This window comes from Amia ocellicauda, chromosome 14, assembly GCF_036373705.1.
Source record: "Amia ocellicauda isolate fAmiCal2 chromosome 14, fAmiCal2.hap1, whole genome shotgun sequence".
Taxonomy (NCBI): domain Eukaryota; kingdom Metazoa; phylum Chordata; class Actinopteri; order Amiiformes; family Amiidae; genus Amia; species Amia ocellicauda.
In genome coordinates, this window is record NC_089863.1 from 12,120,887 (window position 1) to 12,138,754 (window position 17,868).

Below are 17,868 nucleotides of genomic sequence, written 5' to 3' on the forward strand. Positions count from 1 at the left end.
CAGGTCACAATGAAATCTCAAGACTATCAAGGCATTCTGGAGCGAAATGTACTGTCCAGTGTCAGAAAGCTCTGTCTCAGTCACAAGTTCTCCAACAGGATAATGAGCCAAAACACAAAGCTAAAAACACCCAAGAATGGGTAAGAACAAAACATTGGACTGTTCTGAAGTGGCCTTCTATGAGCCCTGATCTGAATCCTATCAAACATCTATGCAAAGAGCTGAAACTTGCAGTCTGGAGAAGGCACCCATCAAACCTGAGAAAGCTGGAGCTGTTTGCTCAGGAAGAGTGGGCCAAACTACCTGTTAACAGCTGCAGAAATCTCATTGAGAGCTACAGAAAACGTTTGATTGCAGTGATTGCCTCTAAAGGTTGTGCAACAAAATATTAGCTTGAGGGTCCCATAATTTTTGTCCATGCCATTTTGATTTGTTTTATTATTTACAATATTATGTTGAAAAACAAAATCAAAAGCAAAGCCTGTTTCTATTAAATATGGAATAAACAATGGTGGATGCCAATTACTTTTGTCAGTTTCAATTTCAATTCTTCGTTTTTTGTGGAGGGTTACCAACAGATTTGAGCACATCTGTATGTGTGTTCTATGGTTCTACAATAAGTTAATGCACTCATGGTTACAAATTCTGAAGTGGAGAACGTATAATGATGGGGGTGAATTGACGCAGGGACGAATTGTCATGGGGAGCAAATATCATGGGGACGAATTGTCGCCGGGATGAATTGACTGGGACAAATTGATGGGGACGAATTTTCATGGACCCCCATAGAAGGTAGAGACTTTTGCAACTCAACAATTGGAGTTCTGATATGTTGGTAATTTTATATCATATTTGTTGTTTTGCTGAGAATGTTATCAAATACAACCCATACATTGAAATACAAATAATTTAAAACACAGAATATCAAATACTTCTGTAAAAACATTCAACTAGTAATTGTGAAACAGGATACAATTTATATATATATTTTTTTTTGATTTTGGAAAAAATATTTGATGTAATTGGAAATACAGAAAATATATATTTGACCCAGCTCTGACACACACACACACACACACACACACACACACACAGCATTTGTTAATCCAGCACTGCCAAGCATAAAGCACAAATCTTGAATCGAATCTGAATATATACAATACTTCTGCAAACACAGCTGGAAAGATTGGATCCAAGTTTAGCTTCACTGCTTTTAGATGACAGTACTCACAAACAGTGAGCCAGTGCTGGCATAGCAGTAGGTGGGTCTCCATGGAATCAGAAGCTGCCTTTTATTGTTAATCCCATTCACAGTGCTGAGTGAATGCCAGTCAAATATCACTGTGAGCTGTTCATCAGCTATCAGTTTACTTCCACTGTTTTTAGAAAGATGAGACATCAAGAATATATATACACTCACCTAAAGGATTATTAGGAACACCATACTAATACTGTGTTTGACCCCCTTTCGCCTTCAGAACTGCCTTAATTCTACGTGGCATTGATTCAACAAGGTGCTGAAAGCATTCTTTAGACATGTTGGCCCATATTGATAGGATAGCATCTTGCAGTTGATGGAGATTTGTGGGATGCACATCCAGGGCACGAAGCTCCCGTTCCACCACATCCCAAAGATGCTCTATTGGGTTGAGATCTGGTGACTGTGGGGGCCAGTTTAGTACAGTGAACTCATTGTCATGTTCAAGAAACCAATTTGAAATGATTCGACCTTTGTGACATGGTGCATTATCCTGCTGGAAGTAGCCATCAGAGGATGGGTACATGGTGGTCATAAAGGGATGGACATGGTCAGAAACAATGCTCAGGTAGGCCGTGGCATTTAAACGATGCCCAATTGGCACTAAGGGGCCTAAAGTGTGCCAAGAAAACATCCCCCACACCATTACACCACCACCACCAGCCTGCACAGTGGTAACAAGGCATGATGGATCCATGTTCTCGTTCTGTTTACGCCAAATTCTGACTCTACCATCTGAATGTCTCAACAGAAATCGAGACTCATCAGACCAGGCAACATTTTTCCAGTCTTCAACTGTCCAATTTTGGTGAGCTTGTGCAAATTGTAGCCTCTTTTTCCTATTTGTAGTGGAGATGAGTGGTACCCGGTGGGGTCTTCTGCTGTTGTAGCCCATCCGCCTCAAGGTTGTATGTGTTGTGGCTTCACAAATGCTTTGCTGCATACCTCGGTTGTAACGAGTGGTTATTTCAGTCAAAGTTGCTCTTCTATCAGCTTGAATCAGTCGGCCCATTCTCCTCTGACCTCTAGCATCAACAAGGCATTTTCGCCCACAGGACTGCTGCATACTGGATGTTTTTCCCTTTTCACACCATTCTTTGTAAACCCTAGAAATGGTTGTGCGTGAAAATCCCAGTAACTGAGCAGATTGTGAAATACTCAGACCAGCCCGTCTGGCACCAACAACCATGCCACGCTCAAAATTGCTTAAATCACCTTTCTTTCCCATTCAGACATTCAGTTTGGAGTTCAGGAGATTGTCTTGACCAGGACCACACCCCTAAATGCATTGAAGCAACTGCCATGTGATTGGTTGGTTAGATAATTGCAGTAATGAGAAATTGAACAGGTGTTCCTAATAATCCTTTAGGTGAGTGTATGTAAGCAATTGGCAGGATTTACCTTCATTCTGTAGTATTCTAGTTAGTTGGTAAAGGTGAAATGATCAGAGGGTCCAGGTCATTGTCCCCAGGGGAGAAGAATGGACGCACTGTCTTGTCAATCTTCTCCTGGAAAGTATAAATACATGAGCCATCCTCAGCATTGTAGAAAGAGACCTGCATCTTCTTATAGTCAAGATAGACCCCCACTCTGCTGGGAATGGTCTTTGGGTTGAGTATAGTCTCAGGATCAGTCAGGGCCTTCAACTCATTACCTTTCCAGAGTCTGAGGACCCAAAATCCTGTACCAGGGCTCAAGATTATCAGCCCCTTCCTGGGCACAGAATCGTGGGCAATCCCCAGCTCCCAGAACTTTTTTCTCCCAGCCTCCACCTCCCAGTAGCACCCCCACCTGGTCTCTCCCACATTTCCCAGAACATACGGTTCTTCATCAAACCGCTCTGGGTTGTCATACAGATCTTGACATTTTCCTGTCCATCTCAGTTCTTTGCCATCTTCTGACACACTCAGGTAGGGGTTGATGGTGTCCAGATCCAGGGTTATGTCCACTGCATAGCAGAAATTCAAACCAAAATAACAAGTTTTTTTGGGGGGCAAATTATAAAAGAGAAATACAAAGGAGAATTCTCAAAAAACAAATTCCCACAATCATTGCAACTATTCATCATGCTAATCTACTGATTTAAAATTCTAGAGATCCAAGATCAAATCACATGATCAAATTTTTTGTTGTGCTTTTATTTTAAATAAATACAAAATATTATTGCAACAAATGTAACCGTAAAAGCACCAACGGGGGTTATTTTAAACCCAACCCATGTCAAGCGGAATTGCTTTTAATTTGAAGGGGAAATATCCTGGACCAACAACAGTTCAGCCGCAAAGTGCTAGGCCACACAGGCTCACAGAATGGGACCACCGTACTGAAGCGTGCATTGTTGCAACAATCATTCCCAAGTTCCAAACTGCCTCGGAAAGCAATGTCCGCACAAGAACTGTTCGACTGGAAATTCATGAAATGTGTTTCCATGGCCAAGCAGCTGTACACAAACCTAAAATCACCAGCGTTGGCTGGAGTGGTGTAAAGCTCACTGCCATTGGACCCTGGAGCAGTGGAAATGCGTTCTCTGGAGTGATACATCACGCTTCAACATCTGGCGGTCCGACTAACGAATCTGGGTTTGGCAGATGCCAGGAGAACACTGGTCTGGGTCTAGAATGATGGTTTGGGTCATTTCCCCTAGTTCCACTGAATGGATATCTTAAAGCTATAGCATACAATGACATTTCAGATGATTTTGCACTTCCAACTTTTTGACAAGAGTTTGGGGAAGGCCTGTTTCAGAATGACAATGCCCCCATGCACAAAGCAAGGTCCATACAGAAATGGGTTGTAGAGATCAATGAAGAAGAACTTGACTGGCCTGCACAGAACCCTGACCTCAACCCCATCAAACTGGAACGCCGTCTGCGAGCCAAGCCTAATCGCCCAACATCAGTGCCTGACCTTACTAATGCTCTTGTGACTGAATGGAACATCTGGTGGAAAGCCTTTCCAGAAGAGTGGAGACTGTTATAGCAGCAAAGGGGGGACCAAATCCATATTAATGCCCATGAATTCGGAATGAGATGTTTTACAAGCAGGTGTCCACATCCTTTTGGCCATGTAGTGTATTTGAGAGTTATTATGGCACAATATGGGTACAACTGTACACCTACAAAATGGGGGCCAGTGGATTAAATAGAAATCAAAGTTGCAGTTGGCCTTCTGCTACTTGCAGGGATGAGCAAAATCACCCATGAGCCCATCAACATCCTGTGATCTGAGATAGATGAGAGGGTCTAACTCTCTACCATGCCTGTCAGCAGCATGACACAAGTAGTGTGCTTTGTGTTTAGATTAGTGAATAAATATCAAAATAATGTAATGCACCTTCACATGTCCCCACCAGAGGTTGCCATCGCCCTCTCCATACCTGTCTCCTCTCCCAGCTTCATCAGTCACTCTTTCAATATTCACAATTAGGTATCTGGATTACTCATCACACACCTGCTCTCCATCATCTGCTTTTCCTACAGGTATTCATAAACAACTCCATGACTCACTCACTGCAAAGTTTTGTCAGTGTCCACTACAACTCTGAGCAGTGTCCCTTTGTCTTGTTTATTTACTGAATACTCAGCCTTCAGCTTTACCCTTTGACCACGACCTTCCCCTGATTCTTTGTTTGCCTGATCGCCAGACCCTTGCCTGTGAACACGACCATGTCTTGCCTTGCCTTTGTTTGCCCTGTCTCACTAGTATCTGACCCATGCCTGTTCGACCACCTGTACCACGCACCGCAATTGGGTCCGGTGTTCCCCTGACCCACGATCCATGACAACCAGTTTCAATGAATTAATTAGTTAAAAAACAGACCAAAACATAAAAAATATATATGTTTTAAAACACCAAATTTGGCTATGAATGTGTGAAAATGTTCAAATACATGCTTATTGTGGGGATTTAAAACCAATAATTTGTCATACAAAAGGTTAATAAAAGAAAAAAGTATTACTGTGTGACAGAATTTGTAAATGATCCATCATTTCCAATTAGGGTCAAAAAGTTCCCCCTTTGGCGCTTTTAGGGGGCAAAATATATTGGTGCTTTTAAGGTTAAATACTTAGAATGGATTTTATTTAGTAATTTAGTAACAGAAATATTACCTTCTGACTTGCGTATACTGCATAACTCTGTAAGAAAAAAAGTTTTAATTTACCAAAAAACCTTATTTGGTCAGCACAACAATGAGCAAAGGCACTGATTGCAGACAGGTTTGACAGATGGGCAAGTGCATCTGTATCCAGGGACCACCTATGTAGTTTGTCAGGTGGGCAGGTGTATCTTAATGAGAACAATTAAAAGACAACATCTAAGTTGATCAGATATGTTTGTCTTGTATAGGCAGAGTGCACATAACACATGGTTACACCCTAGAATCACAGGGGACAAAATATGTTTCAGATTTACTCCGCTGAATCCAGAGGCAGCAACCTCTGCTCTGTTGCTGCTACATGTCCCAATAAAGAACCATTGATCAGAGTTAAGCCCTTTTTCCTTACAATCATGGCATTATTAGTAATGTGTTTAGTTAGGAACCTTTGAACAGTTTAGTTCAACAAAGAGTTTGAAGTTTGAAGTGTTTGAATTGAACATTAACAGGGTTAAATTGAAATTGTTGTATGTTCCATCAAACTTAGTGTAAGGGATGAAATTATTTACTTTGCTAAATTGTAGTAAAATAATTTTTAATGTAATTTATAGGGTTAATGTCTTTGCGCCAAAACACTGGGACAAACCAATGGTAAAAATGGGGGGGATTCTCAAAACAAAATAAAAATAACTAAGGCATTACCTTCCAATAGGCATATCCCAGAGGAGTCTGACAAGTTCAAAGTTGGTTTCTTTTTTTTAATTTGTTCCCTGCTATGATCTGGGAAAGAAGAAATAAAAATATTTTTATGTTGCAAAACATTTACATTTACACTGAGCAAATTGTACCTGTCTATATCAATGAGACAATGTAAAAACAGGAATATCTGACTAGAGCCCTGCACATCATAGTTCACACTGCTGTTGGCAGCGGCAACAGCAGCAGCGAGCGCCTTCAGCACAGCTGGAAGAGTTAGAGAAGAAAGCAGCACTGAACTGAAACCTTCCGCTGTGGATGCTGTGCTTTTTCTTCATGATGCTCTGTAAGAGACTGCTCTTCTGGCTGCTCCATGTTAAGACTCGGAGGCTGTCTTGTTTTTTGTTTGATTGGACTTTATTTTCATTAGTCTAACTGTTAGAAACTATTGGAAGTAAGAATGGCCATGTACTGTGATGACGCCTTGATTTTTGAGGTAAGGTAAGATGACCTGCATGTTTTCTATTTTATTTTATTTTATTTGTTTAGATAGTACAGCCCGTTCGTTCATTTTTCCGCACGCCGTTGCAAGCAGTAGAGCTGCCTGCCTCAGCTTAGCAAAAACGCCTTTTTACTGTGGTGTTGAGGTTAAACATTTAAACTAACATTGTGTGATATGCTTGAAGTGTTTTATATCTATCAATTTTATTATAGGCAAGTCAAGTGTTGATTTGAGAGGCTAAATTGATTAAACATGATCAACTCACTGTCAGCCGCTGGCCGCTTGGTCGTCACTTTAAAAAACAAAAACTTTAATTTAACAAACAAAAAAGCTTATTAAAGAAACAAAAAGAAATATAACTACTTTGCCATTCAAAACTAAAAATGACTGGAACAGTTGTCTATGTAATGGGAAAAAAATTATACAAAAATCACGGGCTCCAGTCGGACTTGGGCCGAGAATTGTGATAAGCTGTTGGACAAGGGCCAGGCTGGGGCCTGAGCGTCTCGTGCCAGGGCCGTGCAGGGCTTTATATCTGACCCCTGTTTTAGTATACCAGTGCAGGGCAGACACTGGTTGACCCTAATTCTTATTAATGGATACATTACATTCCAACTGTCTCAAGTGAAAAGTGAAGAGAAATATATTCAGGTTTGCTAAATATATTCAGTGGGGAAGACAAATGTAACATTCAGTGATTTTCATTATTCAGATTTAGCTTGACAAACTTGAGGCTTGTCCTCTGTGTCCTAATTTTCTGAGGGTCTTTATAATAAAAACCTGTTAATTCCGTTTGCATTTGTGGAAGAAAATACATCTACAATACCATTCATTTGTCCTGATTTTCTTCTTCTGTAGAGGAACAGGTATATCACACAGACTGTCACTAACAGTCCTGCATACATGAATCCAGTTGGTATATAGCCAGTAAAGGTGAATTCCTGCTCTTCAGGCTCCTGAGCTAGACAACAAAGTAAAAACAGAGACAGTGAATATCTGATCCATGACCAGCCTCTATTAAATCTCTGTGAACAGTCGAAGCTCAAACACTTCAGTCTTGAACACAATTACATTACTATCCATTACTAGTGGTTTTAGTGTTTATTGCATTGCTCTTGGTTTAGGTGAAGACATGGCATGGTTTAAATGGAATCCCCCCCCTTGATGTACACAATCTACGCCACACTTTCAATGTGGGAAAATAGGGGTGGGGTATGATGACAAATCATTTAAAAAATAAAAACCTGAAAAGTCTTCTTTATATAAGTATTCACCCCCTTTGCTAAATAAGCTCCCAATTGCCTTCAGAATTCACACAATAAGTTGAAGTGTGCAATTAAAGTGGTTCACAAGATTTCAGATAAAATACACCTGTCTCTGTAAGGTCCCATAGTTGAGTAGTGTTTTTGTCCCTCATGGGACATTAACAACTAAGAAAATTATAGATTTTCTTTTTTGCTGATGTAGTGTGGCCCAACTTCCCACTTGCGGATCGATCGAGGGCGATCAGGACAAAGGGGGCACTTAGGAAAATAAACGTCAGGAGAATGAAAAGGGGCAGCAGCTCATTACGTCCCTCTATCTGAATATAACTTACAAGCATCCATGCACTGCAGCGTCTTCACTCTCATGAGGTGCTGGCAAAATAAGGCAAAATATACAGCTCTGGAAAAAATTATTAAAAAAAATCCAGATCTGTATATAATGCGAAAGGACTCTTGTATTACAAAAGTTTAATTGTATTGAATAACATCGCCTTTCAACACTACTGTATTATCATCAGGGTTATAAATACCTAATATGTGAGAGTGCAGGTACAAAATCATTTTTTATTTACACTGAGGGAAAAAGTATTTGATCCCCTGCTGATTTTGTACGTTTGCCCACTGACAAAGAAATGATCAATGTATAATTTTAATGGTAGGTGTATTTTAACAGTGAGAGACAGAATAATAACAAGAAAATCCAGAAAAACACATTTCAAGAAAGTTATAAATTGATTTGCATGTTAATGAGGGAAATAAGTATTTGATCCCCTATCAACCAGCAAGATTTCTGACTTCCAAGTGTCTTTTATACAGGTAATGAGCTGAGATTAGGAGCACTCTTTTAAAGGGAGTGCTCCTGATCTCAGCTCGTTACCTGTATAAAAGACATCTGTCCACAGAACAATCAATCAATCAGATTCCAAACTCTCCATCATGGCCAAGACCAAAGAGCTGTCCAAGGATGTCAGGGACAAGATTGTAGACCTACACAAGGCTGGAATGGGCTACAAGACCATCGCCAAGCAGCTTGGTGAGAAGGTGACAACAGTTGGTGCGATTATTCGCAAATGGAAGAAACACAAAATAACTCTCAGTCTCCCTCGGTCTGGGGCTCCATGCAAGATCTCACCTCGTGGAGTTTCAATGATCACGAGAACGGTGAGGAATCAGCCCAGAACTACACGGGATAATCTTGTTAATGATCTCAAGGCAGCTGGGACCATAGTCACCAAAAAAACAATTGGTAACACACTACGCCGTGAAGGACTGAAATCCTGCAGCGCCCGCAAGGCCCCCCTGCTCAAGAAAGCACATGTACAGGCCCGTCTGAAGTTTGCCAGTGAACATCTGAATGATTCAGAGGAGAACTGGGTGAAAGTGTTGTGGGCAGATGTGACCAAAATCAAGCTCTTTGGCATCAACTCAACTCGCCTTGTCCACCGTCAAACATGGAGTTGGAAACATTATGCTTTGGGGGTGTTTTTCTGCTAAGGGGACAGTACAACTGCACCGCATCAAAGGGACGATGGACGGGGCCATGTACCGTCAAATCTTGGGTGAGAACCTCCTTCCCTCAGCCAGGGCATTGAAAATGGGTCGTGGATGGGTATTCCAGCATGACAATGACCCAAAACACACAGCCAAGGAAACAAAGGAGTGGCTCAAGAAGAAGCACATTAAGGTCCTGGAGTCTCCAGACCTTAATCCCATAGAAAATCTGTGGAGGGAGCTGAAGGTTCGAGTTGCCAAACGTCAGCCTCGAAACCTTAATGACTTGGAGAGGATCTGCAAAGAGGAGTGGGACAAAATCCCTCCTGAGATGTGTGCAAACCTGGTGGCCAACTACAAGAAACATCTGACCTCTGTGATTGCCAACAAGGGTTTTGCCACCAAGTACTAAGTCGAAGGGGTCAAATAATTATTTCACTTATTAACATGCAAATCAATTTATAACTTTTTTGAAATGCATTTTTCTTGTTTTTTTTGTTGTTATTCTGTCTCTCACTGTTAAAATACACCTACCATTAAAATTATAGACTGATCATTTCTTTGTCAGTGGGCAAACATACAAAATCAACAGGGGATCAAATACTTTTTTCCCTCACTGTATATATATAATAGATATAAAATGTGATGTTACTCATGCCATCCTAAGCAACTTTTGTTTTATTTAAAGTCACTACACCACTACACTATGGACATGAATTCGGGACCTTTTCTTATTTACAATTGTATTATTTATATCATAAAATTAATATGTAAAATAAAAATCACATTTAATTATGCATATTATTTATTAATACTGTATCTTTTATGGACAGCTGTCATTAAAGTAAAGCTGCTGTGATGTTCACCCACGCATTGTCTTTTGAATGGAAGTGTTTGTGGTTTAATGTACAGTGATACAGAAATGGATATTGCTGTGCCTCATTAATTAACTTCTCGTCATCCACACGGTTTGTTATGGGGCGCGCGCATATACTGTGCATGTTTCCACATGGGTTTACGTCACTTCTGATTGGTCAGATTCTTTCCAGTCGCAGCAAAATAATCAAGAAAGTAGACAGTTTAAATCTTAGCAATGCTAGTTTTCCTTAAAGCAGTGTGGAGCTCCTATTGAAATACAGGCAGTTCTACGATTTCCGCTCACATCCAGTGTGAACCACCAACACACTTTATATTCATGTCTGATGCAGGACGAGCTTTTAGAAGGATGTGGAATTGACTAATTTTATTAAACTGTTAAGGTCGGATTAGGGGTTAGGGAGAGTGTAGCTGATCTCTTTCAAACCCCACAAACAGCCTCTGAACGTTCAAAAACAGCCTTTGTAGACGAATGCAAGCATCAGAACAATCAATAAGTCACTCTGTTGGGTCCTTCAGAAAATAGAGAACCTGCCTCTGAAAGGTTATAACGTGTGTCGCTCAGTGCAGAGTATCAGGTCCGGCCTCGTGTTCGAGTCCATCTTTGACCAGGAAAAGTAAGAGTGATGAAAGCGCTAATGGATGAGAGAGGGAGTAGATTTGAGCCACGTATCCAGCTCACTGATTGGCTCACTACAACGCTGCTCATTATGCTATTGTGTAATTGGTCACAAGTATCTAGCAAACCTGAAACATGTTAATTCCACATATATGTATCTAATTCCTCTCTCCAATTATAATAACAGTAACGAGTCATCTGTCGGAGTAAAAAGTACATTATTTTGTACATAAATATAGTGGAGTAAAAGTAAAAGTACCCACAAATAAAAAATACATAAGTGAAGTACAAATACTCGAAAAACGTACTTAAGTACAGGGACAAAGTATTTGTATTTCGTTACTTTACACCCCTGGCTTTTGACCTCCCTCGCAATGACTTGGTTATACAATAGTCCCATTCCCTTTTGGGTTATATTCTCAAAAGATAACAAAAGTTTGTGAATGCAACCATGATTATGTGAGAAAGAGAATATGACCCAAAGGATTCAAGGTTGGTCTGAGCCTTTTTGGGCTCCAACAAGAAGAGGCTGAGTTGTTGTAAACTAGTTAAAGCAGGCAGAGAGAAGGTTGGTCTGTGACAAATGCATTTATGAGTTCCCATGGTAACAAGCAATGTCCCACCCCCCTTTCAGTAGTTGTCTCTTTCTCAGAAAACTAGGGTTGTATTAGCAACCTATATAAAACTGGACTATAAAATAATACTATCCAGCTGGGTGCCATTTGCTTTTAAACTACACAAGAACTCAGATATACATTAAAACAATAATAATAATCCTGTACTCACATCTAACTTCTAATTTCAGTCTGGACTCTAAGTTGATTTGATGTTGTGAGCTGATGTGACACAAGTAGTTGTCGGTGTCTGAGATCCTGGCATTTCTGAGAATCAGGGAGACATTGCCTCTGTCCAGCTCCTGGAGGAACAGGCTCACCCGGCCCTTGTGCTCTGATCCTTCTGTCTTCTTTCCATCTTTATACAGGTAGATGGGCTCAGTTAGTGTCTCTCTGAACCACCTTAAATCCATGTCTGCAGTGCTGATACTGGGAGAAAGCTGGCAGGGCAAGACAATATCACTGCCCTTATGGACAATTAGAGGTGCCAGTGGGACCACAAGATAGAATTGATCTGCAAGAGACAAAAGGAGATCGTGGCTATGGTGGTGTAATTTTAGATCAGTTTCCTGTTGATTTTACTGCATCACAGCCATCAATGCTCTTCCCCACATTTGTTGCTCCCTCTCCTGTATGTATTATTTCAGATTAAATTGATCTGCAGGAGACCAAAAAAGAGTGGTATATTAGTGGTGGTCAGCAACATACTGCAGAGTTTGAATGTTTGAATCCCATTGTGAGTGCATTAACACTGGAAATGCAGAATTTTGCTTTTTAGGAGTTTGTCAGTTTCTAGGAATGATGGAAGACGACCACAGGAGCTAGTGGGACCACAAGATTAACCTGATGATCCGCAGAGACCAGGTACAAAAGCAACACAGAAAGTCACATACTCACTTATAACAATTAACTGCAGTTGTGACTCCATATTGTTTTGCTGTGCTGAGCTGACACTACATGTGTAGACACCTGCATCTGCGATCCTGATGTCTCTGAGAAACAGGGAGACGTTGCCTTGTCCAAGCTGCTCATGGAACAGGTTCACCCTGCCCTTATATTTGGAATCCTCTGTCTCTTTCCAGTCTTTGTACACATAGATGAGGTCACTTAGTGTCTCTCTGAACCACCTCACCTCCATGGCTTCAGCACTGACACTGGGAGAGAGCTGACAGGGGAGGACAATGTCACTACCTTCATAGACGACTAGAGGTGCAAGTGGGACCACAAGATAGAATTGATCTGCAAGAGACAAAAGGAGATTGTGGCTATGGTGGTGTAATTGTAGATCAATTTCCTGTTGATCTGACTGCATCACAGCCATCAATGCTCTTCTCCACATTGTTGCTCTATCTCCTACAGTATATGTATTATTTCAGATTAAATTGATCTTCAGGAGACTGAAAAAGAGTGGTATATTAGTGGTGGTCAGTAACATACTGCAGAGGTTGAATGTTTGAATCCCATTGTGAGTGCATTAACACACTGTGGAACTGCAGAAATTTGCCTTTTAGGAATTTGTCATTTTCTAGGAATGATGGATGATAGTGTCACTGCCCTCTTTGACAACCACAGGAGCTGGTGGGAGCACAAAATTAACCTGATGATCTGCAGAGACCAGATCAGCTGTTGAGCAATCTTAATTGTGACATTCTATATAACAATAGAAATGGTAAATGGTAAATGATAACAAGTCATTACCAAACTATACAAAAGCAACACAGAAAGTCACATACTCACTTAAAACAATTAACTGCAGTTGTGACTCCATATTGTTTTGCTGTGCTGAGCTGACACTACATGTGTAGACACCTGCATCTGTGATCCTGATGTATCTGAGAAACAGGGAGACGTTGCCTTGTCCAAGCTGCTCATGGAACAGGTTCACCCTGCCCTTATATTTGGAATCCTCTGTCTCTTTCCAGTCTTTGTACACATAGATGAGGTCACTTAGTGTCTCTCTGAACCACCTCACCTCCATGGCTTCAGCACTGACACTGGGAGAGAGCTGACAGGGGAGGACAATGTCACTACCTTCATAGACGACTAGAGGTGCAAGTGGGACCACAAGATAGAATTGATCTGCAAGAGACAAAAAGAGATTGTGGCTATGGTGGTGTAATTGTAGATCAATTTCCTGTTGATTTGACTGCATCACAGCCATCAATGCTCTTCCCCACTTTTGTTGCTCCCTCTCCTGTATGTATTATTTCAGTTTTTCACAATGTTTTATGACAATTATAAATTGCTTTCAGTAATGGCATCTGTGAAAGAAGAAAAGTAGAAGAAGAACCACAACAAAAACTATCGAAATGATAGGTAGTGGTACTTCAGAGTAGCACAGGGAAGGTTCAATAGGAAAGAAACAGAATGGTCACATATTAAAGCAGGCTGGTAATAACAGTGTATTGAGAATGTAAAATAACTTATACCTGGGTATGTGTTGTCAGTTGTTGCTGGTATGTCTGTCCTCTGTCTTTGTACAAAATATCCAACAGAAAAAGTGATCACTACAGTTGCAAGATGCCTGTCAAACAACATATAGTAAAATATAGCTTTAGCTAGAACAAACATACAAATCATTATTATCTATCAATTTAACAATAACACTCAAAGTGGACTATGAGTACATAGCTTTAATGCTGTAATGTATTTGGTAAATAAAACTCATATCAAAGCCACTTTAGTTTGAGATTCACATCCTCTTTTGCCTCTCAGTGGTTGGTGAGTACCCACTGATTTGTTGTGCAAAAGTAGCCTTCAAAAGTGAAAAAAGTGTTTGGATAGAGTAAATATGTACATTTAAATATGTTTGTTGCTGCTTGTCCCACACTGTTCAAGGGGTTACCACGAAAATGGGTAAAAAGGGGAATTTGTAGAAAAGGATGGGGCTGATTTGCTGAAGAAAAACAATAAATGTGTTTATATTAATCTGATTTTTTATTATTTAAATCAAGGGTATCCATAGTATACTACAATTTGGCAACAAGCATACTTTCAAACCTGAAATGAAAATAAATAAATAAAGTAAAGAGGGTCAGTTCAGGATGGAAAGCCAGAGGAAAAGCACATATGTACTCTCTTGTCTATTCTCTGATGTAAGGCTTATGGCTTGTTGAAAAATGTAATAGCACCAGACAAACTGAGTGATAAAACATACAAGAAAATAACAAAAGGATTGAAGGAACATTACAGACCACATCCTTTAGTCATTGCGGAGAGGTTTCGGTTTCACAGAACGGACCAGAAAGAGGGAGAAAACATTGTGGAGTATATTGTGGCGTTAAGGAAGCTACGCACACACTGTGAGTTTGGAACTTTTCTGAATCATGTCCTCTGAGATAGTCTGGTGTGTGAATTGAATTGTGACTCCATACAAAATAAATATATATATGTAACTTAAAAACATCCGTGCACTACATCATCTTCACTTCTATGAGGTGCTGGCCCAAATAAGGCAAAATATATAAAGAAAATTAAATTTTGTAGCCACACTCTCACTTATTAGTTATTTAGACCCTATCACATTTATTTTGGCTTTTAATTCATCCCCATTTTCACCTGATTTAAACTTCTTAGAATAAGTTTTTAGATTTTTTTAAATATTTTATATTATTTTTTTAATATGGACATTATAAGGAATACAAGTATTCAAATGTATTTTATATATTCAAAAACATGACTTTTTTCCATTGGTGTTACTGTAATTCTGGTTGCACCATTTGACTTATTGGTTGCGCCACTTGACTTTTCAAACTCAATTAAAATCTAACAAGCATTAACTTGGACAACTATATTAACTTTTGATCTTGAACTAAAGTGGATACATACATTTTTAAATTAAAAAAATCAAATTGCTACAAAACATTTTTTTAATTTTTTTTTTAGTTTTACTTGGGTCATACCACCTGACATGGTAACTTGACCCACCCTCAACATGGCTCAAAACTGCCAAATTATTAAATGTTTGTGAGAGAATTGCTAATCTTGTTACTGCAGTATAGGGATAATTTGGGGTCTTCTTTTGTGATGCCATATCCTGTTCATAGTTTTCTTAACGTGATATTACATAAAAAGGCAAATTTTTATAGGTTGCGCAATTTGACAATTGGAGAATTGCATTTTTTGGACAAAAGTATATTTTTTAATTTAATACATTTAACATAACACTGTTTCACAACTTGTAATAATTTATAAGCAATTTAACATAGAATTATGCCAAACTATTTGATTAAGAATTGTATTAAGTAAAATAACCTTTTTACTACAAATTTTTTCTCTGCATATATATTACATATATTTCTTTAAAAAATGTTTAGGTAAATAATGGCTTCGGACACAAAAAATGCATGTCATGTCATTGACCTGTCTGTGCACTCTGGGCATAATTGAGAATATAAATAAATAAATAAATAAATAAATAAATAAATAGTGCACAGATATTTAACAATAAAGTAATGGTTCTATTGATTTGAAAGTTTGTATTACTATATCTAAATTGCTGTTGCTGATATTTAAATAAATAAATACAAATAAAATCACTATGCTTACTTACCTAGAACACTAACAAATGTTGATATAACTTTATTTTTAGTTTATTGTCGGGGACATCACTGGTCAGGACAGACACATCTATTTCCAAAAAGCAAATTGCTATTAAGTATGGGTTTGTAATTTGTGATATAGTCTGATATGTCAACAACATTGCTGAATGATGTATTCATTGTGATCGTGTGAACGTTCACTGTGTCAGAGATCAGTGCTATTTTGAAAACTGCTGATTGGCTAAAATGGATATATTGCCTTTTGATATAACTCAGGAATGTCACATCTCACATTGTGGAAAAAACCAATAACAGTTTTTAGCATTGGGATTACAAGAACGAGCCCCTGACCTCCTTTCGGCAATTACTCAAGACATATCTTTTCCCACAGTACTTGTAATTTAGTCATTCATTCTTCTGTAAAATCACACTTATACAACGTTTTGTAATACTTTTGCCTTTGCATTACTAGCACTTGTATTGTTTATTTTGATTTCCCCTATGCTCCCTTTCCCTTAGCTCTTAAATTTGACTAATCATCTTGTCCGCTTTTACAATCTGGGATGTAAGTCCTTATATATTTTTTACTGTATCTCATATACACTAACATTCTAAATTTGTAAAATGTATTATGCCTTGAACTGCACTGTATTATTGTATTATTGTAGTATTGCCCTTATATTTTGTAAGTCGCCCTGGACAAGGGTGTCTGCTAATAAATAAATACATACATACATACATACAAATAATAATAATAATAATAATAATAATAATAATAATAATAATAATAATAATAATAATAATAAAACTGTGTATACTATGTGAAAAAGGTACCCTTGATGAGAGCACTGATATAAATGACAAGGCTCAGTTAGCAATTTTTATCAGGGGGATTAATGACTGTTTTGAAGTGACAGAAGAGCTGCTCAGTTTGAGTGCGATGCATGAACATACAAAAGCCAATGATATATTAATGCATCTGAGTGATGCAATTGAGCGATCTAGCCTTTCTTGGAAAAGACTGGTGGCGATAACCACAGACGTCAATGACAGGGAGAAAAAATGGGTTGGTGGAGCTTGTTCAGAGAAAATTGGAGGATGCAAATTTAGATTCCGCGATTGTCTTGCACTGCATTATTCATCAGCATGCACTTTGCAGCAAATGCGTTAAAATTGACAACGTGATGTCTGTGATAAAATGCATTAATTATATCAGATCCCGGGGTTTACAACAGTGCCAGTTTCATGCCTTTTTGGAGGAAATTGAGTCAGCATATGGTGATGTCCTGTATTTTACTGAGGTGTGCTGGCTCAGCAGGGGTTGTGTCTTGAAGAGATTCTTTGATTTGAGAACAGAGGTGAAGACATTCATGGAGGGAAGACTGCATGTTCCTGAGCTTGATGACTCTAAATGGGTGATGGACCTAGCATTCCTAGTTGACATTACACAGGAACTGAACATCCTTAATCTGAAGCTGCAGGGCCCAGGCCAGCTTTAGACAATGTCAAAGCATTCTCCACAAAACTGAAATTATGGAAAACCCAATTTACAGAGAAAAACCATAGCCATTTCCCAGCATGCAGGTCTTTTGTGGAGGGGGGCACACCATTCAGTGGTGACGAATATGCTGCTTCCATTGAGAAGCTGCAGCAGGAATTTGACCAACGGTTTGCTGACTTTAAGACACATGCTGATATTTTTCAGATGTTTGCAGACCCCTTTTCTGTTTATGTGGACAGTGCTCCAAGTGTGCTACAAATGGAGCTTATTGACCTGCGTTGCAATACTGAACTCAAAGCCAAATTCAGAGAGGCACAGGGAAGAGCAGACACGATTGGACAATTTCTGAGAGAATTACCCCCTTCATTCCCAGAGCTGTCTAAAATGTTCAAGCGGATCATGTGTCTTT

The 17,868-nt window shown here is 39.2% G+C and overlaps 1 protein-coding gene across 1 annotated transcript in view; it reads right to left on the reverse strand.

Annotated features, from left to right (window-relative positions):
- Nucleotides 1-2,676: 2,676 nt before the first annotated feature.
- Nucleotides 2,677-17,868, reverse strand: part of LOC136768145 (uncharacterized) — a 49,891-nt gene continuing 34,699 nt past the window's right edge. The window contains exons 13-17 of the mRNA XM_066722197.1: nucleotides 13,227-13,422; nucleotides 12,375-12,620; nucleotides 11,590-11,931; nucleotides 6,246-6,317; nucleotides 2,677-3,206 (exon numbers count right to left, since the gene is read on the reverse strand). Coding sequence (XP_066578294.1) covers nucleotides 2,677-3,206; nucleotides 6,246-6,317; nucleotides 11,590-11,931; nucleotides 12,375-12,620; nucleotides 13,227-13,422 — 1,386 coding nt within the window. The remainder of the gene's footprint in view (nucleotides 3,207-6,245; nucleotides 6,318-11,589; nucleotides 11,932-12,374; nucleotides 12,621-13,226; nucleotides 13,423-17,868) is intronic.